General features: G+C 44.8%; 1 protein-coding gene across 1 annotated transcript in view; it reads right to left on the bottom strand.

The window, feature by feature from the left end:
* npr2 (natriuretic peptide receptor 2) overlaps positions 1–24417 on the bottom strand; it is a 72296-nt gene that overhangs the window by 8609 nt on the left and 39270 nt on the right. Inside the window, exons 10-16 of the mRNA XM_086186774.1 lie at positions 24289–24366; positions 22062–22166; positions 18666–18737; positions 17667–17826; positions 17441–17596; positions 14095–14263; positions 179–325 (exon numbers count right to left, since the gene is read on the bottom strand). Coding sequence (XP_086042900.1) covers positions 179–325; positions 14095–14263; positions 17441–17596; positions 17667–17826; positions 18666–18737; positions 22062–22166; positions 24289–24366 — 887 coding nt within the window. The remainder of the gene's footprint in view (positions 1–178; positions 326–14094; positions 14264–17440; positions 17597–17666; positions 17827–18665; positions 18738–22061; positions 22167–24288; positions 24367–24417) is intronic.

Here is a 24417-nt window from a genome sequence, read left to right as displayed (position 1 = left end):
TGTTGGCGTTCATCTACAGTGAGCTGGGAGGGATTCGCAGTCTTTAATTAACGCAGGGATTTACCACAATTGACAAAGTGTCAGTGAGCTGCACTGGAAAGCCTTTCCACCAGTTTACTGGGCTCATATTGGAGTTTTAAGCTTCAGAGTGGAGGGAAAAGAGTGTGAATGAACTTACTGTGGTAAAATTTGATAGAGGAGATTTTCAGCTTTCCTCTTCTCCTCCAGGTAGGCTTGTGTTCGCTCCTCCACCAGGTTCTCCAGGTTATTAGCGTACTGCTCCATCCGTGACAGCAGGTTATTAAGAATACTGGTGCTGCCCTCCCTGCGGAACACACAAGAGCATCCTGTTGTTTTTCTGCATAAAATGAAAATAATCCAACTGATAGGCATCAGTCAGAGCGGAGGTTCAACAAAGCTAAGCTATTCCTGGGACTCATTCCTGCTCCATTCTTTACGGCATAAACATAAATAATAACTGCAGGTAGGATCTGCTAATCTGCACATCTGCTACGAAGCGCCTTCATTTAGTGGGCTCTCAGGCTACGGCCCTTCATAGACATGACAATCTGATCTCCTCCCACTTCCAAAATCCACACAGCTTTACCACTATCGTGCCTATTGTAAGCAAACTATTGACAAAATTGTCTAAACACATACTACAACGGCTCAAGCAGGCAGCGGTGAAACCATGCGTGTCCCATCCTGTGTTCCAGCTGAAGATCAACCGCCACTTCCCTTCAACGTAGGGCGCCTTGTGATGCAGCGTTGACAATGCAGTGTGTTGCCATTGCACTTTCAGACATTTGTGCAGGGGCAGTGCAAAATTAGAAACGGATCTTGGGGAATCCACTCTGCCAGTGTCTGTTGGCTTGTAGGTAGCGTGCATGCCCCTAGGAGGCAGCTGCCCAAATGTGACTGGAGCAGCAGATGAGTCCTCTCTCCCCTTTTCATATGAGACCTGACTAAGATCAAATTCTGATCGAATTATTAAATCAGTCATGCGAATCAGAAAAGGGTTCTAATTAGGGTGTATGTCCCGGTTTAGTTTTTGAATGATAATCCGTGCTTCACTCCGTCTGCTTTAAACTACTGTATGCCTCCACGATAGCGACAGCTACAGGGCATCGCCTGTCCCCTTAAGAGAGAAAATGTGGTGAAAATGTCCACTTGGACTTCAGGATGAACTGAAACAGATCCACGCTGGGGTGGCACACAACAGCAAGGAGGTACTTCTAGGTGAGGATTATGTGGTTTTCTCCAACATGGCCACCTGTGACTATCAACCTTCAGAGAGGTGAAAGTGGCTAAAAACAGTATTCTGTGTTCCACTGTGACAACGTTCATGCATGCAGCAAAGAGATGCTTCCTTTCTATGTCTCTTACACGAGCACACAAGCACCTTCCCCCCCAGAGGAAAAACAGACACTCAAACGTTCAGTGAAAAGACTCTGTTCACATTTTTAATTATATAATACATGTATTATACAATACGTGTGTGTGTGTGTGTGTATTTGTGTGTGTGTCTGTGTGTCTCGGGAGATGTCTACATTCATATGCTTACGCACACACAGGCATATACCCGCATTTACTCCGGCGGAGAAAGAATGTGAGTCATCCACACCACTGTGGCGGTTAAAATCATCAATGCCTGGCATGCTGCCATGTTTCTTCTGGGTCACAGATCCTACACACACCCACATGTTGTTTAAGTTTAAAGAACAAAACATCAGAGAGAGAGAGAGTCAGTGATGAGTATCAACGCGCTGAATGTAATCACACAGGCCGAAACAGTCTACTGCTCTGTTCATGACAGACATGCAGATTTTCCAACCGTTCATCCAAACTTACAGTAATGGTTAAAGCTAAGAACGCTCTTTAATCATTTCAGCAACTGATTTAATCCCGTATTCACTCTTCAAATGTCATTCCTCAGACAGAAAGTTGGTTCTTTCCAGTGCTACAAACGTGTTTAGTTATGGTCCTGTCTGTCTGTTGATAGTCAAGTCAGTTTTATTTGTAGGCGCCAAACCACAACAAAGTTCTCTCTTGACTCTTGACTAGTAGAGCAGGTCCAGCACCACTCCTTCAATGAACCTCCACCCAACAATTCTCCATCAGCAAGCACATCCTGCAACAGCAGCCACCAAAACCTTCCTGTTAACAGGCAGGAACGTGGAGCAGATCCAGGATCAGTGGGGACGGAGGTCTGCTTTGACCGGTTACGGGAAAAGACAGCAGGAGAGCGGGACAGAGACAAAGACAGACAATGGAGGAAGACAGATATGCAGAAGGAAAGAGAGGGACAGAGAGAAAGACAGAGAGAAAGGAGGAGACTGATGGACAGACGGGGACGTGAGCAGGTGGAGCTACGGGTGGCAGCTGGAGCCTCTTCAGGTCTGCAGCCTCCTCCAGCAGCACCTGGGATCTGGGATGAGGGGAGCCTGAAGGCTCTGGAGTAGAAGATGAGTTTGTAACATTTATGAGGAGGAGGAGAGAGAAGCCCAGTGCATCATGGGAGATCCCCAGCAGTCTAAGCCTATAGCAGCAGATCTAAGGGCCAGCCTAAGCAGTCCTAACTATAAGCCTGATCAACAAGGAGGTCTTCAGTCTGCTCTTAAACATAGAGAGGGGGTCTGGGTCCTGGACTGAAACTGGGAGACGGTTCCACAGGAGGGGAGCCTGATAGCTGAAGGTTCTGACTCCATTCTACTGTTAGAGACTCTAGGAACCAGCAGGAACCCTGCATCCTGGGAGTGAAGGGTTCCAGCTGGATAATAGGAGACTATGAGCTCTGTCAGGTATGAAGGAGCCTGCTGCACGATGGATAAAATGATCAGTTTGGGAGGGACTAAGGTTGACATCAGCGTCCTCTGTAACAGTGGGACATGACCCTGAATTTAGGGCCAATGGAGTTGTTTCCTTAAATCCAGCTACAGCCTCATCAGACAAACATCTGGAAACTACAGTTTTCCTGAGTGGAGTGTAGTCGATTAGTACGAAAAGTGATTAATTGATGGTCTGATAAAAGCGTTCTGTGGAAATACAACTGGATGTTCAGCTTCAGTTCCACATGTTAGGAGGAGGTCGAGGGTGTGGTTGTGGCGGTGAGTCAGTTCATGGACAGACTGATGGAAACCAACTGAGTCTAGAAGAGAGAGAAATGCAGCACCAGACTGTCGTTATCAACATTCACTTGAACATTGAAGTCACCTACAATCATGACTTGATCTGATTTAGAACTAAACTGATAGAAACTCTGAGAATTCAGATCAGAATTCAGAGTCAGGACCAGGAGGACGGGACACAATGATAAATAAGAGCGGCTGTGGAGTTTTCCAGGCTGGATGAGACAAACTGAGAATCAGGCTTTCAGATGAATTGAAACTTGTTTTGGGTTTGGGATTTATTACTAAACTTCTGTCAAAAATGGCAGATAGAAGGATAACAAACACATAACAATCAATCCTGAAATTTGGTGCAGAACCGATTGTTTCGAAGGACGTTTTGACCCATGGGGCTGATGCCTTAACGGATATTATGGAGGAAAATTTTCAGTTTTAGCTTTTTTGCTCAAACACATATTTCATCATATTCATTTAAAAATGAACCCTAAAACTGATTAGCAAACACTTGTGGCAAATATATGTGACGGACGTCAGATATTTAAATCACTTTGTCATCCAAATCCAGAACTGGATTTTTAGGGCTGACGCTGCTCCAAGTATTAGGAAGTAAAAAGACAATAAAAAGGTTATAGGAGTTGAATACACCTCTGGCATGTCATCAGTGAGTCATAGGATGTTTCAGGTCTTTAATCTTCATAGAACCTCACCTGGGCAACCCAGCTGGGGGGGATCAGTCCCCGGCTTGTGTCCAAGTGGCGTGTTTTTCCACGGATCCCCCTACAGAGCCACAGCCACCTTGAGGCCCTCTCTGCAGCCTCTGGAGTTTTCTTGATGGCTCTCTTCGATTGCAGTCCTTTCACTCCAAGGAGTTTGAGGGACAAGCCTTGGCACCCGACCTCACCTGGCTCACAGCGGGCTTTCCAGCCGTTGCTCCACTCTATGATGAGCTCTGCGCATTTGGCCCTCTTTCGCTCATTGGCCTCATTGATTTGGTCCTCCCAGGGGACAGTCAGTTCCAGAAAAACTCTGAATTGGCGGACTCTGATGTTAGCACCATATCTGGGTGGAGAGAAGTGGTTGTGATGTTGACTGGGAACTTGAGTTGTTTTCCGAGATCGACTTGAAGCTGCCAGTCACGAGCGGCGGTGAGGAGCCCCCCTGCAGAGCTAGGCTGATGTCGCTGAGCCGTGTAGATGGAGTCCGCCAAAGATCTTGAGACTTGGTCATGGCGCCAGTGGTATCACCACTCTCATAGCGCTTTCAGGTAGCAGCTCAAGATGTGCTCCATGGTGCCCCCCTCTGGCACAGCTTGCACTCTGGAGTATTGACAAGGCCCCGGGTGTGCTGATTGGATGAGAAACTTGATGTATGACGGCTCAGCTCTCCAACGCTCTGCTCAGGAGATCTTACAAGATTCTGCACGCCCCTTGCTTGGACATGGCGACCATCTTGCTGCATTGATCTTCCTCAACCTCCGCTTGAATCTCGTCCTGAACCGGCTGACGCTTCTCCTTTCCACGGGTCAGGTCATACCACAGTTTTGAAAAGCAACCAAGACCTGCTCGCCTCAATGCATCGGAGCGTCTTGTGGCTCAGTCCTGCCTCAGCTCTGGTCATGGCCTCCTGTGCCTGTTACGTTCACCCGGTCTCCTCAAGAGAATTCCTACTGATGCGACTTTGACGTCTGCAGAGTCCCTGTACATCACCACCTCTCTGGAGCGGGGAACTCCTCCGTTAGTCCACTGAAAGGGAGCTGCATTTGGTGGAATGGCCGTGCAGGGCGATGCTGGTCAAGGACCGAGGGAGCCCCGGCCATCTCCTGAGAAACCGGCTGATGGACTTCTCTAGTACCTCTACCGTGCCTCGGAGACCAACAGGGGCCAGAGTATTCTTGACAGGACTCCATGCTGGTAGATCCAATCAATATATCAGACAATGTTATTCGTGCAATGTTTGTTCAAATGTAGTTTAAAAAAAAAAAACTATATGAAGGCTATGTAATGGGGCCACAACACTTGACAGTTGAAAAATACACACTGTCATTAAAAACTACATCAGTGCACTGAAATAATAAACTTCACTGCAAATTGAGTCGTTTCAAATTTGCCCAGGCAACTTTTTTCTGAATCTTTATGGACCACAATGATATATCTGTCAGGCTCTAATTTGTAGTTTCGATAGCCCCACAACCTGTCCATTTATGGTTCTTGAGCCATTAAGATGCTTCCAGGCATCAAGCACTTCCAATGTCAACAGAATGTCAGTGGTTCCACGGAGGTCAACAACAATAATGAGAGGTCAGCGGCTGCTCTTGAGAGCGTTCAAGGTTATGAGCCTGTGAGCTGACGAGGACTGAGGCAAAATATCTTGACTAGCACTGGAGTGACTTCAGTCTGATTCTAGGGCCAACAAAAACATTTGTGTTTTTAATTATCCAAAGTGCTATTTAGCGACGAAATGTTACGGAGAGGCCAGAAAACTTCATCAGAAGTGCCTGACAGACAGTAAAATAGGTTCGACATTCAACACCCACTTGAAACTGCGATTGGAAACAGAGTTTTTCCTTTTGCTTGGGCTCTTTGTTACTGTCTGAAAATGTATGCCATCATATCTGTATTTAATCAGTATCAAAGGGTAGGAATGTTTCAGTTTGACACCGGCCAAAAATCACAGGATCGAATATCAGAGTGATACTGTAACCATTTCGAACATCCCATCCTGTGATTGAAATTCAAAAAGGAAGAAGAAGAAGAAGAAGAAGAAGAAGAAGAAGAAGAAGAAGAAGAAGAAGAAGAAGAAGAAGAAGCAGTGCTGTTAACTGTTTTACCATTTTCAGTTTGAAAAAATGCTTCCATAAAAATGAATTCGAAGCTGCTATGTTGCTTAAGAGTGGCAGAAAGACGGATGCTGCAGCATGGACGTCTCATGACATGCGAAACTGGTATTGAGCCGTCTCTAGCTAAGGGTACACTTGGTGTTTAAATGTGGTCTGTTGGATTCCAAATCAGCCAGAACAACACGTCATACCGCCAAAATATTTATTCACTTGGGTGTAAATGTGCAGGTTTTATTAATGAACTGCTTTTTGATCTCAACAACTGCGCTGCTCAGCACAATGAACTTATACGATTTCTTTCCTATCTTCCCTTTGGCTTCTTCCTTTCCAGAAAAATAAAATGACTGAGGGAAGAGAAATACGTTGTCTCTGTTTTTGTAATTGCAACTAAATTAGACCTAAAAATGTATGCCAGTGTAGCGAAAGATGAGGCCCCGGTCACCTGTCAGAGGGCTGTTTGTTCTGCATATTTATTTGAAGCGGGAGAGGAACTTGTTGTGGATTTTGACTGGTGTTTACATTTGCCAATAGCAGTGAATATGCATAATCCACCCCCCCCCCCGCCCCCCATATACAGAGCATACATACCAAACCCATACAGCCTTTCCAAATGTTATCAGACTAAGCTGATCAAATTCTAAGAGTGGATCACATCATTTTGTAGCAACTGTGTCATGTTCAAAACACTTTTAAACCAACAACAATACAAAGTTACAGCTGCGGTGGAGCGAGCTACTTCTCCTTAGCCATCTGCTAACATGAAGGTGAAGAAATAATTAATTTAATGGTGAACCTCTTCAAGCTCTCTAAAAGTTATCAGACCAAACGGATCACACAGTGATAATGAAAACGACTTATTTTGCTTGGGTTGTGTGACGACTGACGGATTTTTTCCGTTTTCTTTTATTCTGTTAAGAAGAAAAGAGGAAAATATATGTACATATATACATATTTATTTATTTATCTATCTATCTAGAAGGCATTTATATTCTGAACACAACATGATGTGAATACTGGCAGTATTTACAGTTGCCAGTAGGAAAGACCTGCTCGGTGAGAGGTCAGCTATTCGTGTGCGGGTGAACCGAACCATTTACTGCTGAAGACTCCTCTTGTTGCTGCGCCCTTCAAGCCAAAGCTCACGCTCACCAAATATAACGGCCCATCCATCATGTCATGTCAACAACATGCATTTACTTAATGAAAATAACCAGCAAACAGTGCATTAACGCACAGGCCTGTGTGGCGGTGGGCTTCACGCACACAAGCAGCTGAGACTTTGCATGCCAGTGTCAAGAACATCCTTGAGTGGCTCCCAGGTTATCAATCATCAGGAGCCCTCCACTCCAAATGGGAAGCCATACATCACTGGGCTCCAGTTGCATTGACTTACCGATCAAACAGAGGAGAGGTCACTCTGAGCACACAGATCTGTTCAGACTCCCTCCTCTAAGCCACCTGTTTTAGCTTTAGCTTGTAGCGGCTCCGCCGAATCAGCATCCCCGCCGTCTGTTGAAGCCGTTTACTGCCCTGTGGTACGGCGCTGCGTCTAATTATCATCTGTATAACCAATTCATCTCCATCATTTTTACCATTAAAAAAAAGGGAGAAAGATCAGAAAATAATTTAAAAGATCCCCATTTTCTGAAGCCCAAAATTACGTTTTTTTGTTTTTTGTTTTTTGTTTTTTAACAAACTGCTGTAACAAAGGTTTTGAACTTCAGATTTTCCAATGCTAACTGAAGTCTCATTGAAAGGCGATGAAACCGCTCTGAGCCGGAAAATGCACGAATGCACCTGCGCTACTGGGAAGTAGCAGCGTTATGTGCAGTAAATATGAGCACAACACACATTTCTGCTGATCAACACGTCAGACATGGTCAGCTGCTCATGTGTTATCCTCCAATTTAGCATGCTCATCCTTCCTAAGGAGCAGCAGAGACGCCCGATGGCTCATAGGGCTGCAGAGCAAAAGGAAGTAAAAAATCCTTCCTCATCGGAACTGAAACTGGAAAATACCATTCGGTGAAAAGTACATCAAGCTGAGAAAAAGATGTTTACAATTTTTTTCCAAAAATACATTTTGATGGATAATTATACACAATTCTCACTATTTCATGTAAGAATAGAGGGACTGTTTTGAGCCCACCTCCACTGGCCTGAAAATCTGCGAACATCTGTCTTTAGTCTGCTGTGAGAAGGCTTTAATTAGCATTCAGTCCAAGTCAAATGACCCTGCAGTAGACACGCATATTTATCAGCCTCAGCTCCAATCGGCAGTGACGAGAACATGGGGGAATGCAGGAATTTGCCACCACACGCATTCGACAGTCAGCCAGGGCTCCACTATCAGCTTGTTCCTCCACGCGTCTGCAGTCGGCATTGAGTTTGAAAACTAGAAAAAGATGTAAAATAGTAACCACGGAAACACAGTCCCAGCCCTCCATGCTGCTTTCTACTATACCAAAGTCCATAGAAGCCTCAGCTACGAGCCATGGGAACGGGTTCAATCAGCCTTTATTAGCATAATGACAACTTGTATATGCAGTCGGAAAGGAGTACTGCACTGCCCAGTGACAAATTATCTTTTATTTAGATGCAAGTGCCACAGCACATATTCTAGAGCAATGTTTGCCATTCCAATAATTAGAGCCCACTGCCTTACTACCTTGCTAGTATCCCAGCTACTGTATACTGTATGTGTATCATATAGACCCTAACAACTGATTAAATAACCTGGGTGCAGATTCCAGGGGAGCGTGTATCCTCCAACTTGTGAGAACATGAATTCACCCCCAAACAGACAGCGCACCTACAGAAAGGACCAGATTTACCACCACACACAGAGAGCAGAGCGAAGGAGAGAGGTAGAGTTCAGGCCCGATGTGATCAGATGGTTTCTCATGCGATCTTGTGGCATCGTTATCCGGAGAAACAAGCTTCTGCTCAAGGTAACAGTAAATGTGCCACTGGACAATGAAAATGGCAGCAGAGGGACAGAGAGAGGGGACGTCTCACCTTAGGTGTCACAACTGGCTGCAACGCCCCCGAGACAAAGTACCAGCGAAGAAGAGATCCCTCTCCCGCCTCATCCTGACACATTTCAATCACTCTGCTAAAGCGCACGTGCGTCGGAGCCGTCGAAGGCTCTCAGCTGCGGTCTCATCACATTCCTCATCGTACAGGTCGTGATGACCGACCGTGTTTTCAGAGAAGTCACACAATGACAGCCAAACTAACCAAAACGATCATCGCAACAGCAAAAAATAAGCAATACTGACAGTCCCACAAATCTTTGTACCGGCGCGTTCGTCTAAGCCCCACCCACTGCTGGTTGCTCAGAGAAACCAAGCATCGTCAGCTGAGGACATCCTGAAAGAAGACGGTGAGACATTCTATCAGAACTGCATAATCTATATATCACATGACCCTTCAAACTAGTTTTTGTTGTGTGAACCAAATGCACTTAAGAAGGTCTGGGGATTTCACAAATGTGTGTACTCTTTAGTAACAAATTTGTTTTTGATATTAAAGAGTACACACATTTGTAAGGTGGGTGTATTTTCAGTTTGCAATTCATTTCATTTACCATAGAAAGTTCTAGAGTCTTTGAAAGAGAAAAAAAACAATATATAAGCTAACATAATAATGAGTTTTCTATGTCCGTGTGTGGCTCTCTGAAACAAGGAAGTAGTGCTGTGACGGTCTAAAGCGGATGGATGGATACATATTTCAAACTACTGTTAGTGTAGTTTTTATGCCAGTAGACCCTTTCATATATCTTGGTGACATCATTGAAGTAGAATATACTGCGAAAAAGAATCCATTCATATCAGTGCTGGAGCTTTTAAGAGAACCGGCAATCAACACCATGTTCACCTCTAAAATACAAATGAATAAAAAGGACTCCAAGTGTAGGAGCGATGAAAGAGGCTGGTGTATTTACTGTGTATTTACACACAAAGCTTGTGTTGAAGCAGATGGAGATGAAGGAGCGCGAAGGCATCCTCAGCAAAGACGAGGAAAGGCTCAGTGACTTCCGTCTTTTCAGTACAGCACAAAGCATCCGCCACAACCGCCACGCCATGGCAGCGAAGGAAAGAACACAAACGTGGAAGCTGTGGCGACTCGTAACGCAGCAGCACGTGTCCTCATCAGTGAGACAAAGTAAACACCCACCTCTGTAATATCACACGGCGTCTAAATGACAGTAAACACAATAACCGCGGGCTTTGAAACGACCTCACAGTACTGACAGATCACACGTGCGTCGTGCCGCAGGGTCATTTGAGCGAGAAGTCAATTCCTTCACTAAAGGCACTTAACGCTGAACTGCACTGCGGCACAAACGATGGATCTTTCCATCTAATCTCCAGATACCAGACGTCAGAGATCTACCGGAGTCTGGGGATCCATGAACGCAAGGTCGCTGCGTGGAGAGCGACGGCACCTTGAACGGCTTTTATCAAGTGAATCCCAAGAATTACAGATTTTCCCGTGATGTCACACAGCATAGTTGTCAGACAGTTAGCCATGTTAGCAATTTAAACTATCCCAGATACATCCAACATGTAAGAAGTAGAAGTTGTCAATCAAAGTAACGAACCATGAACCATGTTTTGATCTCAATGTCAAAACTCTCAGTACAACAACCCAGACAGCAGCTGGCGAGCAGGAATCTACAACCTCCAGCCGCTGAAAACTCTTCACTATACAACTGATTTCATTCTATACACGCTCGGTCATTGTTCTACGCCCTGTTTGCTTCAATTCTTGACGAGAAAAACGACGGTTAATTCCCAGTGTTTTAAATCAATTCTGCCAAATCTTTTGGTTAAATGACGAATAGAGACGCAAATTATAGGAAGTCGTCCAATGATGAATGAGGGACTCGAAGCCGCAGCAGCACATTAATCCCTGCGGGCACTTGTCTGTCAAAGTGTCTCAGGCTCAGATTATTATTCTAAGGGTCTGACAACATCATGGAGAGGGTCCCTACAGAGACGGAGCTCTCTGTGTGTGTTTCTATTCCGTCAGGTTCGTGCTTTGTACAGACTTCTGGCTTATTGTAACATGACCTCCACTCTGTCAGCAGCAGCTCTCTCTGATCTTGGAGCAGGATTTTTCTCCAGGAAACATTTCTTCCTACATTTGTCAGACAGTAATCACCCGGATCCAGAAAGGTCACCCCAGATACGATGCTTTGCACGATGCAGTGTACAGACGGGATGTTATCATCCATGTGCTGCAGCTAGCGACAACCTCAGCGCGTCCCTGCCTCCCAAAGGTCCCCTTCATTTTGTTTAATTGTTTTAATAACACTAACATGCACTTTTTGGGCTCCTGTTCTGTTCTGCTCTCTCCCTCTTCCAGCTCTCACTCTTCCAGCAACAACTCAGAACGTGAGATTTCAGAACAAGACTTCTGTTTCGTGCCGGGACGAACATCTCTCTCTGCAGGATCCTAAAATACACTCCATCTGGCCTGTTGACGACACAAACACTTCTTCCTTCGATACTACGTTGAGACTGCTGCTCATCGTGTTTTCAGTCCTGGACTGGTCCCAATAATTATTACCCCATTCTGCAACATGTGAACTGGAAAACTTTTAGAATTCATGATTTACTGTATTTGCTAGCTTCTAAGACAGCACGATCTCTCTCCAGTTCTTCTCAGGTTGTTTCGTGTTACATTCAATTACAGTCAGCATTAAACCACTAGGCTGCAGACAAATTTGTAATATATATTGTCAGCTTCCTTTTGCTCCGGGGGATGATTAGTTAATCAATGGGCAAACAGTTACCGCTTTCAAGCCATGGAAACCACCCAAAACGTGCTTTTTAGGAAATCCTTTAGCAGAATTGTTGCACAACACAAATAATAAAACTGTCTGCTTCAATCAGCGTGTGGTGTTGTGGTTCTTACACCCGAGTTTCTGAGGCTCCATGGCCCACAGTCAGCTATACCGTAGACTGACAGGTGCGCGTTTAGAAATGATTCAAGCTATTGTCCTACATAAGTGGGGACAACTGATTGCCCTTTGCCTCGGCTGCATCATAGTGACCGCCCCCCCACCCCAGGAGAACTCCCAGCACATCTGCAGCCACATACATAAACCTCTGTTTCCGTGTGACAGGTTGGCAAATGTCCACTTGCAGCCAGGGAGCAGCTGCACCTCCATTGATTAACCAACCTGCATGCGTAAGTCACAAAATGTCCATGTGAAGCCAGGGAGGGGCTGCACCCCCAAAGGTGAAGAATTCTCAGGTTGGGCCCAGCTGTCAGTCCCAATGGGCTCCATGTTGCTGGACTTCCCAAGAATGTGAAATCACCAACAAGCGCTGAAGGCACCAACCAAAATCAGAGATGCACTTAAAGAACTTCACCCAGTGACGATGTGCACACCTCCCACCATCAGCCGTGCCAGACTTTAACCACCAACGACGCAAACGTCCCCCAACATCACCGGGACCCGGTGGAGCCTGGACGGATGCGTCCCCGACCGGTCGTCTCTTCAAGGCGCGCTTTAACGAACCTAACTGAGGATTCATTGATCAATGAAGTAGGTGGAAGTCTTATAACTCAAATTGAAAAATAAGACACGCATCTTTCTTTACTGTAATTTAAGACTTTTAATTTCTTAGCAACATTTTCCTGCGGAATCAATATCTATTCCAAAAGCTTCCACATCATGTGACTCCAAACAAATCCCAGATGGTAAAACGAGACTGGACCAACGGGACAAATGAGACACGCCTCTTTTCATTGCATTTTTTTTTTTAAATAACACATAAAATGCGTCATCTTTAAAATGTACTTTTTAAAGATTACAGCCCACTTGGTCCGTTTTACCAGCTGGAATATCTTTACATTGAGAATATGGCCTGTTAAATGCAGGTCTTCAGCTGCCAAAAAGTGGAGTGCTGGAGTGGCCCTTTACTTTGAGGCGGCTTGCATTTCCTTGCGGTGGAAAGCCCACCTAGAATGATGCTGGTAACTCCCACTGCCATCACACACCCTTACGGTTTTAATTCATTCGGGTTTTTCAAAGTATGTAGGCATTTTCTTGTACTGTGGCGCTGATGTTTTGTTCAGATGGTGTTAAGTAATAACCTGCGTGGGGACTACCTAAATTACCAAAACTGGCACTTTTATATTCACGTGAAAACTCGAATCTTGAGTGATGTTCATCTGTGCAAGACGTAATGTGCAAGACGTCTGGGAAGGTTAGCAAGGAACGTACGTGAGCTGAAAACTCACAAAGCTCAGTGTACTGGTGATCGTCATGGAGTGTTTTACAGCCCAGCAGTTGCAAAAAATAGAACACAATATGGATGAACATGTCAATCAAGCACGCGCATGCCTGTGTGTGTGTGTGTGTGTGTGTGTGTGTGTGTGTGTGTGTGTGTGTGTGTGTGTGTGTGTGAGAGACAGTATTTCAGGGCAAATGCTTCATACTGGAACTTTTTCTGTCAGAGCTCTCCCTCTCGAGGGCAAATGGTGCGAGCCTCCCATCCAGCGTTGACATAAAACTAAAATATGCATGATTCATGGGATCATTGAAAACAAAAGCAGCAACGTGGAGACACACACTCCCCTTTCTCACGCCAACAAAGAGCACTTTCTATCAAAAGCTGCCTGGAGGGAATCGCAGCTTCTTCTTTTTTTTTAATCTCAAATTGTCTCCAGAATATGTTCCCTTTGTCTTGTTTGTCTTTTTTAATCTCTCCAACACGTCGACTTTCCCAGCAGTCTTAGAGACGCTGGCTTCAACAGGGTGTTCACTTGTTGAGTTTGGCGGGGACAACGCTGATAGCCTGAGAAAACTCTGCCTCCCTTCATTTCAATTTGTTCAGTTTGAAAAGAGAATGAAGGTGTCGTAGGTGTCAGATTATACCGTTACCTCCAGCTTCTAGTGTTGGTGTAGTACTCACTTTCTACATTAAAGGCTCAGTTCACCCAAATTATACAAGAAAATATTTTCTCGGAGCGAAACTACTGACTACACACCAAGATCTACCCCTCCTAGCAGTTCACGTGACCACGCCGTTGAACGATGTATCTGATTTTTATGTAATTCCAGTGGGAGCAGTCAGTCAGAGACAACATAATGTGGCATGTAACACTCACTTGTTGAGTTTGGCCATGTAGATCTTGATGTGGCCAAAGTCTGGCCTCTCAGCAGGGTCTTCAGCCCAGCAACCCTCCATCAGGATGGTCAGCTCCTCCGAGTGACATCTGTTATCTGTCGTCGGCCGGAAGTACGGCTTCTGGCCGTTCCTCACCTTCTGCACGATCTCTGCCATGGGACAGACAAATCTAGTGACGATCACATGTCTAAAAGATAATGTCGACAGTTCATGTTATTTATTTGACATTCATCTAATTGCACTCACTGTTACCATTACAAAAACAGCTATTAAACGAAGTGGATGTTTAGGTAAAGTTTTAAATCATATTAAGGGGAAAAAAGAGGAAAAATATAAACCACAAATATTTTTTTTCAGCAAACCACACAAAAGTCACCAACACAACCGATGTGGTGTGAAAGCACAGACGAGCACAAATAAACGAGAATAAAAATGCTCCTTTAATCTACCCTGCTGCCCATAAATCTACCTTTAAAACGAGTAAATGCACTGGTCTGCTACGTTCTGAAACCTTCCAGTTTACACCTCCAACTGGATGAGACATTGAATTGTTTCCGTAGCAACAACTCTCTATACTTCTGCTCTTACTATTGGCATTTCTAGCTTTTTTGTAGCTGACTGGCTGCTGAAAGAGGGGACAGTTGCTGCCTTGAAATGGGATTGTATTCATGGCAAGTGCCCACAGCACCACCCCCCACCGCAACCGACCCCCCCCCCCCACACACACACACACACCTTCATTCACGACCTTTGAGTTGAAGTTTGAGCTGAGTTGCGTTTACATGACCAGTTTACATGGCTGTGACTTTCTCTGCAACACTTCCATCTTAAGTGTCATAGTAGGAAGCTAGTTGTTGCCTGGCAACCACACAGCAAATTTTTTTTGAGTCTCCTTTACCAAGTCCAATGAAAAGATGCAAATAGAGGCTAAAAGACATTGTCAAGAAATTCACACAACACTTTCCCAAACTCACAGTAGCTGATCTGATTCAAACATCGTTAAAAACAACAACAACAAGCGTTTCCAACGGCGTCCTGCAGACTGACAGTTGCTGGCGTTGTACTGCACTCACCGTGAACCCTGGCAGAGATCTGAATGCTTGGGCTGATCACCACATTTTAGGCAAATCTATCGCCAAAGCCAAAAAAAGTACGTCTCTTTTGTGACATCAAGGAATCAAACTATTGCTAAAGATGACATAAGAAATAGTAATAGATATAATAACTGATGGATCTGAGCATTTCAAGCTTGTATTTGGTGTTGCCATCCATCCATCCATCTTCTATATTGTTGTGGGGGGTGAGGGAATCCTATGTGATTGACTGTCCAGTGGTAATCAGCAGTGTGTTATTTTGTCTCAACAGGAAGTGGAGTCGAGAGCAACTCGGACTCTGGGGAGGAACCAGTCTTTCTTCTTTTTTTATTTTTACGATATTATATATGCAGCATAAATGAAATCCTTAGGTGTACAGAGCTAACAGTACGCTATGTACTACCTGTGCTATGGAAGCATGACTTCAACGCCACCACAACTAAGCACTGTATCGCCTCTGTGCTACTTGGTCGCTAACTGATGTTTTTAAGACAAATGAACACTTCAAAATTTGCAGAATGTCTTTTTGGAGCGTTTGCTGAAGAACAAACACACGATTTGTGAAGCATAGACTTTATTTCAGGTATTTAACCAGAGCCCGCTGAGCTCTTTTAGCATTACCTGCCTCACCACTCCGACGCTGAATCATACCACTCATCCAGCGATGGATCCCAACATCACCAGCACGGATTAGAACAGAGAATCTTAATGATTTGGGAGTTTGCGGTTTGGACTGTTAGATAATCAGCATCAGGATAACATGTCCATGTATACCAGATATCTGCAGAGCTAATGGCATTGCCATGAGCTGCAGCAGCTACGGTTTCACACTAATCGGCCAAGCTAAAGAGTCTTCACACTGAACTGAACTGGAGTCTTCTGGCTCTCCTCGTTGTGTTTGAGCGTGACATCACCCCCCCCCCCCCCCACAAAATTCTAAAATCCACACACCAACCATATAATATCTAGATGATATCCAGATCTAGGATACATGCTGTTAAGAAAAAAACAAGATACCTGACAGATATAACCACACATATTTATTGAATCTTCAATATCCTGAAAAATACGGCGTCTTCACCAGCCGGAGAGCCAATATGTGCAGCAGTCTTTCCCTTTTATACTTTCATTTCCGTACATTTTAACATTTGTGTTCCATTTTGTTAAAGTACCAGCAGTGGTCCCTACATCAGCTCTACGCCATCATTACCGAGGGATTTGCTCAAAGTACCACAATGTTCCGTTTTGTCCATATTGGATGTGCCGGTAGCTTGCATTCACCATTGGTGAAAACAAAAGGTCTGATTTCAGTTGAGGCTCAATTTAACTTTCAAATCCCTAAAAAAAATACGTTTGCTTCCAAAAATATCCAAAAATACGACTGAGCACCAGCTGGTTCCCTTATCACAGGACAACTCTGACAAGAAGTATGAGACACCGATAGGAGAATATACTGGAGGTTCTTGCTCTGCATGTCTATCAAAGGGTAAGTAGTCAGTTGTGTACGCTGTGACAGTGAGCAGCATATTTTGCAGAATCTTCCAAACACACCATTGGAGTACAAGCGGCAGGCTCCGGCCGGCCACCTGGCAGACAGGAAGCATCTTGGGGTGGCTGCAAGGCCGAGAATTGACCCGCTGGGACTTCAGCCCATCTGATTGGGGGGTGCACAGCCCAGATGAAAATTGCCAGTCTAACCCTGACAAGCAGGGGGGTTGTATCATCAAATCCCTGTTCTCTTGTCCAAACCACCAGTATTAATGCTCAGGAGTAACAGCAGGACCTTAAACTTTCAAAGAAAAACTGCTCTGGACGCTCCCATTTTAAAATGTATTTAACAAACTGTCCTGTCCCGCGTTTCATTGTTGTACTTTCATGGACTCTATGTGAGACGTGTGCTTTTGTGTCTCCACCTGGCTTGGACATCTGGTCAGCGTGTGTTCTTTGTTTGTGTACATGGTAGCGGGGTAATTCTGCAGCACTCTGACCTTACAAAAGCCCACTTAGAAATGTCAGAGACAAGCAGATGAATGAACTCGTGTCTCTTCTGTCTACTTTCCTACAAAGAAGCTTTCTGGTACACACAATTAACAAGGAGGATAAAATGGTCTTGCCTGTTAATTAGTGACCTCACAGAACTGGTGTCTATTCATCTCCAGATATTTGCTTGATGTCATTTTCATTCGTGAGTTTAATGGATCCATGCTGCTGAAAACAGAGCACTCAGCTTACCTTTGGGGCTGAGGTCCATGCCCTCCACGTAGAAAGGACCGTTCCTCAGGGCTATTTCCTGCAGAATGATGCCAAAACTGTACACATCGCCCTTCTGAGTACCTTGAGGCGGATGGCGATCATATATGAGCAGCTCAGGAGCTGTCCACAGCTTCTCTGAAAAACGAGGCACGGTCAAAAACACGCAGAAGATGTCTGAAATACATCTGATTTGCATGAAACTTACTTGCATAGAGAGCATGCGAGTCATCGTTTTCGCAGGACGAGCGAAAGCTGGCCAAGCCATAATCTGTGATTTTCAAAACAAATCGACTGTCCACCACGCAATTAGATGACTTCAGATTTCCATGGCAGCCAAAGTAGCTGTTGTGGAGATAGTTCATTCCCTGGCGGAGAGGAGCAGTAAGCCAAGCATTAAGAGCTGTTCTCTCTTTCTTTCCCACTCTAAAGCATATCATACATGAGAACACGCAGACGTAATACACTCCGACAACTGGATGTACGTTGATGGTTCTGAAAAAAAAAAAAAAAAAAAGGAACATTCACGGGTACATTTCTGTGGAATTTCAGTTAATGCCTTTGAGAAGCTTTTGAGAGCGACTGATGTTCAATATTTAGTGGAAATGGAGAGTTAAACCTCTCAGAGTTTCAAAAGTAAGCATCTCCTCCACTGCTGTCTGCGGGAGCAATTCAGCTGGAGCTCGTCGTCACGCGTGCAGCTCAACATCGAATCCATCCAAGAGTCTGATCTCCTGACAAAAAGCCTCTTTGTTTGGGAGGATTAAAACTCAGCTCCTCAAGTAAATCAGTGATTAGATTTGATGAAGCTGGAAGGAAATTCTGTTTCTCTCCTCCTTTAGGCTAAATAAATCCTGTATTTTCAAACACTGAAGTGTGGCAGAAATACGGCATCATCAAAGCACTGGTTAAAAAAAACTGAAAAGTGACTTTCTTGAACGTGAAAGCGTTAAATGAAGCCGCGCTTCTGAAGGACTCTCACCCTGGTTAATCACAGTACAACAAAAGGATTGCAAACTGGCAAGAGGGCCTCGGATGTTTTTTGTGACTTTTCTACCCCCGGGCTTCCTTTAAAATAACCTGCTTCTTATTCCAAAATCAAAGCTTCTGTTCTGCCTTTGTGACTTCTGGTTCGTGTTAACATCACTTTCAGTCGCCCCCCCCCCCCCCCCCCCCACACACACACACACACACACCCACCACATACCTTCACGATGTCATTGATCAGCGAGTAGCGGAACATCCAGTCCAGGTTGATGCTCTCGTTCTCTAAAATGTCCTGGAAGACACAAATCAACAAGAGGAAGCAGAATCGTTTCACAGACACACAAAAGAAAATGAATTTTTGATTTATCCTGAGAACTTCCAAAATCTTCCCTCATCAGCCAAGATCGCTTCGGCACTTATTTTGGGATGAAACACAGAACCACTTTCAGGCCAGATGTTGTATATTCTTCATCCTTACGCATGTGGCCCTGCAGGGTCTTAATGAACACCCCGGCCAGTTACTGGAACCAAGAGCTCAGCCTTGTCATGCAGCCACATCCCATCGTCCAGCAGTTATCTCTCTCTCCCTGACGCCGAAATCCCCCTCCACATGCGCGAATGATAAAATCCGTGGCTGAGGTTCATATTGTTTCCTAGCTTGTCTATTTTATGCTCCGCTGGCAAGCCGCTGGAACACAGGAGCACAGGCCAAGAACAAGTTCACTTAAAGCTTCTTGTGTTTCTTTTTTTGTGTGTGTTTTTTTTTTAAATAAAAAAAAAAAAAAGATTGAGAAAGACAAAAATGCGTCAGACTTCAAAAGGCTCGCTCTCAACGTACAGTAAAATCTCCACGGGCTAAATAAGGTCATTTTATGCTGGTCCTGTAGAAATGTGGGCAGATGTAAGCACAGGCGCTGCCAGGAATAGCAGTTTGACAAGGCTGTCCAAGCTAAAAGTGTTTGCTCTTACGGTGCTGCAACATCCATCATTGGGTTTATGTGTGATGCTCTTCATTTGGTCCAGAAGTCTCTGCCTTGGTCTCAGCTTTCACATATCGTGTAATAATGCGTTGCTTATTTAAGATATTTTCTAAATCAATAAATGGCACCACACAAATACCTTCAGGTTTGGTGTTTAGGTAAATGGCACTAAAACCAGCCCTCGCTGACGCTCAGCTTTTGGGCCTTTATGTTTGTTTGCAGGTCAAAGAACACCAACGCTCTCTACAGAGAAACCTGTATGTAAAAATAACGTGGCAAAAGTGTCCGAGTTGGGGGGGGGGGGGCAAAGCCTTTAATTGCACGCGGTAAAGAAATATATCGCAGAAATGTTAATGTTTGTGTTTTCATTTTAAAAAATACATTTCAAGAAAAAAAAATGCAACAAAAACTATAAGAAGAAATAAATTGTATGATTTTATGGAGCCTGTTCTAACTACTTGCTCCTACTCATCAGGTGTCTCATCATGTACACACACCTTTCCAGCGGTTGATTATCGATGTCGCTGGAGACTGACATGAGCTCTCATATATTTTCACCCTAATTAAAGTTTTCGGAAGCTGAAACACGTCGTCGACCTTTGACAAACTTTACCTCGGTGTTTTTACAACCCTACAATACTCTCCCGAAGTCCTTCATCGTGATAGAGCGGTCCCTGAAAGACCGGTCCGGTTCTCAAGGCGGTCTAGAAGAACGTTGTGATCAACTGAGAGGATCATCGCCAGCTTCTGTGCTTTTTTCGGTACTGCGTCCTTTTCTAGAACCCCACTGGAATTTGTCTTATTGGCCAAAAAAAGGTGAGTTAGAGCTCCGCAGGTCTGTGACTGGTCAGTACTCAAATACCAGTGTCGGTCCCCTTCAGTAAGAGCTTGATGATGAGAAATGGACTTTTTAATTAATGTCATCAGCCTGTGATAAAAAAATTAAAAAAAAAAAATCAAAAACATTCGTGTACATTTTAGCACTTTTTAGACAGCAAAATGATGCTTGAAAGCAAAACCGTTCCATCATGACATCACGTCACAGCGAAGCCATCCTTGATAGACTGCAAATACCAAAGCAGCGACGTAATGACGGTGAAAATATCGCGCTTGTGCTGCGTCAAATGTTACGGTTTGACGTCGTGCGTTGACGTGGTTGAGGGTCGTAATGTCGGCGCATCTGTGATTAATTAATGGTCGTTTGAGAACTATGAATAGTTGGAGCTGTGCGTAATGACACCACGCTGTTCCTGGACCTCGCCAATGCGAGAGTCAAGCCATGAGCTCATCTGTTTTGGAGAGAGGTGGGGTCCCGTCTTCCCCCACCTGTGTCTCGCACGCTTGAATTGTGCAGAGTGATGTGCTTCCTCGCCCCGCGCTCCGAGTCGCACCGTTTCATTTTTACTTTGCCAGGGCTCACAAATGACAGAATATTTGCATTTCAGGAATATTTAGACTTCATATTTCGTGTTGTTGGTGGTACCGCTGCTGCTGAGACGGCCAAAAAAAATAGCTCTCCTACTCTAAACCCCTCCAACCTTCATTTGGATTTCACACTCTGTCCTTTTTATTTCCATGACTAAAGAGTGAATAAGCAGGAGCAGCGATTTATATGGAAATGGATTAATAAAAAGTGGACATGAGGCATGTTGGAACACACAAACTAATTTGGACTTCATAGAAGACAGGATTGTGTGCACACAAGGTTTCATGTTACTCATCTTTCTGTCTTGTACGCACAAAGTGTTAGTCAGGGGTTGACACAGTTTTGGGCCTTGGGAATTTAAAGATAAATCCAAACATGCTTTTCTATGGAAGTCACGACCGGCAGCACTTGCAAATCATTTCTGAATGCCGTTATCTTGTAATAACAGGATGTCTTTGGTCGTGTTTTTTTAGATCACAAGATGGTGAGTTTCATTATTTATATATCATAAACTTCGTTCTAAGTACGGGTTTATAACAAGTTTTATAATATATTCCATTATCACAAGATAATTATTTTACTGTCTCCGGACAACAGATTTTTAATAACGGATGAGCTAACAAGTTTATAATGCTGGGATAACGGCTTCTTAAAAGTTATCAGAAGAAAACCGCATCAATGAATCACTTTCAAGTAGAGCCTGACTCAGCTTCTGTATTTGAGCTTTTATCTGATTTCTTTTTTTTTATCTAAAAAAAAAATAAATTATGAATTGTCATAGAAACATTTTGTTTTATATGGAAATGGAGGAAGTTTAGGAAGGAGCCAGGGAACAGAAAAAAAAGAAGAAGAAAAAAACAATCAAGATACAACCACCCAGGTTTTGAACCCAGGCCTCCCATTTGTGGGGGGGGGGGGGCAAAGCTCTAACCTCTCGGTTATTGTAAATAATAAAAGAAAGGTTGCCAAATTGGAGATTTATCGTTAGTTTTTTATTGTCGGAATGTAACAGCATTTTGAATTTAGCGTCCTGAAATGCACGATTTAAAAAAATGTTTGCGTTTTTGTGTTACGCCCCCGAATCCTGCTTCATATGACAGCAGCCTTCGAGTGTCAGACTCGGTTAGCATATTAGCTGCTTCTTCTTTAATGGGGGAAACATAATGGGCACTCTCACAATCGGAGCAGCAGAAGAAAGAGGAGAAGTTACCTGCAGGCTGCCTCGGGGACAGTATTCTGTCACAATGCAGATGTTGGGGGGGTCGATGCAGGCCCCGATGAACCTGGTTAGATGGTTAAACTGGATGTCTCTCATCTGAAAAGAACCACACGAAAGCACTGCAAAATGTCTCTCTGGACACATCACATTCCCTAAGCCAGTGGAAACAAAGGCCCGACGGCTCATTTAAATAGAAAGTTTTGAGAGTCACGCTGCCAGCGTTTCATCCAAATTGTCTATTTGCAGTCAGCTAGTTGGCACAGCAACTTTATCCAACGTGTTGAGACGCATTCCTGCTCAGGGCACCCAGTTAAAACATGTGCATGTGCATAAATTGCCCTCAGACGTTATGAATGAGCCAGTGTGTGGATGGAAAAAGAGGCTGAGGTGTTGAGAGGATGTACAAGCAGGAATACCAGAGCGAAGCAGGCTCAACGAGTAAATGTTCACTAATCACTCCCTCGTCTACGATAGGAGTCCTCAACAACACCGTTCTTCTTATTTGAGTGATTGGGAACTTGGAGAGACTTTTTCTGGCAGTGAGTCACTTTCTGACACGGGAACAGGCCCGACGTGCGCTGTCCTCTTCCTGCGCAAGAGTGCTGACAGAAGCAGCAGGAGGAGGAATCTTAATAAACCCTGTTCATCATTTCAACAGTCTACTTTCCTTCTTTAAGCACAGTGAGTGACAGACACCCACACCAAAACCAGGGAGTTGGTCGCTCCTGTTTAACAGCTCAGGAGATGTTAGCCTACCCTTTGGCCTATATAATTTCCCCTGCTGCTGATGGGGGGAGGAGAACCATGAGGGGGAGGGGGAGGAGAGTACTGGAAGACAAGTGGTTAAGTTTCCACTAGCAGCCCCGTCTCTCCCCCCATCTGGTTGGCTTTTTCATGAGTTGAGGTTTGACAGGCGATCAGGCCCCTGGGCGTCTGAGAAGCTGCCAGCTCAGACAGCAGCCTCTCTCCCATGTGGGCCTGCTGACGGACTGAGAGGCCACGGAGGCGTCCAGGAAGCTCGAACCGCTCCTCTCGCAGCTCACACAACAGCAAGGTCCAGAAGCACAGAGCTGAGGCTGAGAATCTGATGGAGGCTAAGAAGTGTCGAGCGTGAATAAGTGGTCAAAAATCTGCCTCGCTCACGAGCATCCAGTGGAATATCTGAGTTATGATTTCCTGGTGCCACACTTAGTTTCCATCACCAAACCACATTAATTCTACAGATTATTTTCTACTTCGACGTCCTTATCACTCGCTCGTCAATATTTCCAAGCCAAATGGACCTTTTCATCCCCAGCAGCAGTCACGGATGCAGGAGAGACTCTCATACGAGCACACAAGTCGGAAATGACAGCCTCTGGTGTCACTAATGATGTCCTCCCTCCAAACATGCAGGCAGTCAGCTCCCCCACACACACACACACACACACACACACACATCAAACAGAACTACGCCAGCAAGCTGAGGGTTCTTTCCAAATTTCAGCAACTTCATTTTGGTGGTTGTTTCATTTCAGCGAGGAGAGAAAGAACTGAATGTCTAAAATGGATTAAAATGAAGGTTTGTTTCGATTTCACCACCATCAAGGTCTCCGCGCGGTCTCTCACACAGAGCTCATGGGCGGACGCACGTGTTCTGGAAGAAAAGGGCTAAATGTGAAGCTGTGAGCAGCATCAAGCAGACTGGGGGGCACTTAGGGCCGTTGACATTATGCTGGGGGGCACTTAGAGCAGTTGACATTTCCGGGGGGCACTTGGTGTTAGCGTCCCGGTCAATAGAAGTCCAACTTGTTTTGCTCTGATTTGCTGACTTGTCTTTATCTTTGGTTGCTTCATGCACCACTTTGATAAAGCCGGTGGCGAACCGTGTGAGTCTGGTGCTGGGCGGGTAGCACACGGTGAAGACAGAGCAGGTCCACCCAAGTCCTAGCAGCCAAGAGCCGGCCCCGGGCCAGTGTGAGCTTGGGTCCACAATGTTGGACAGCCATTTGGTCCCAGTCAGGTCCCGTTCTGTTAACGTGTGTGATATCCAACTGTATGTGAGAAGGCCCGGCCCTCATTCAGCTATTCATGCAAGTGCCGCCGCTTTTGCAGTGTCACATCAAACTTATCTCAGAGAGGGAGGTGAAAGAAAATTAGCAATGCTAATGCTAGCCGCCATGGAAGCAAACTGTGAAAAGGGTTAACTGGAGGTCAAACGCTGTGCTCAACAACTTACATGTTTGAGTTCCAGTAGAACTTGTCTGGTCAGCTCGATCCTCTTCTTGTTGACATGCTTGATGGCCACCAGGTTCCCCTTCGTGAAGCACAAAAAAAGTTGTAAGTCATCAGACATGTTAAGATCCTG

Source organism: Aulostomus chinensis, chromosome 19 (assembly GCF_037954235.1).
Source record: "Aulostomus chinensis isolate RoL2024-O1b breed Wild chromosome 19, RoL_Achi_v1.0, whole genome shotgun sequence".
Lineage (NCBI taxonomy): Eukaryota > Metazoa > Chordata > Actinopteri > Syngnathiformes > Aulostomidae > Aulostomus > Aulostomus chinensis.
This window is presented reverse-complemented; position numbering and strand designations above follow the sequence as displayed.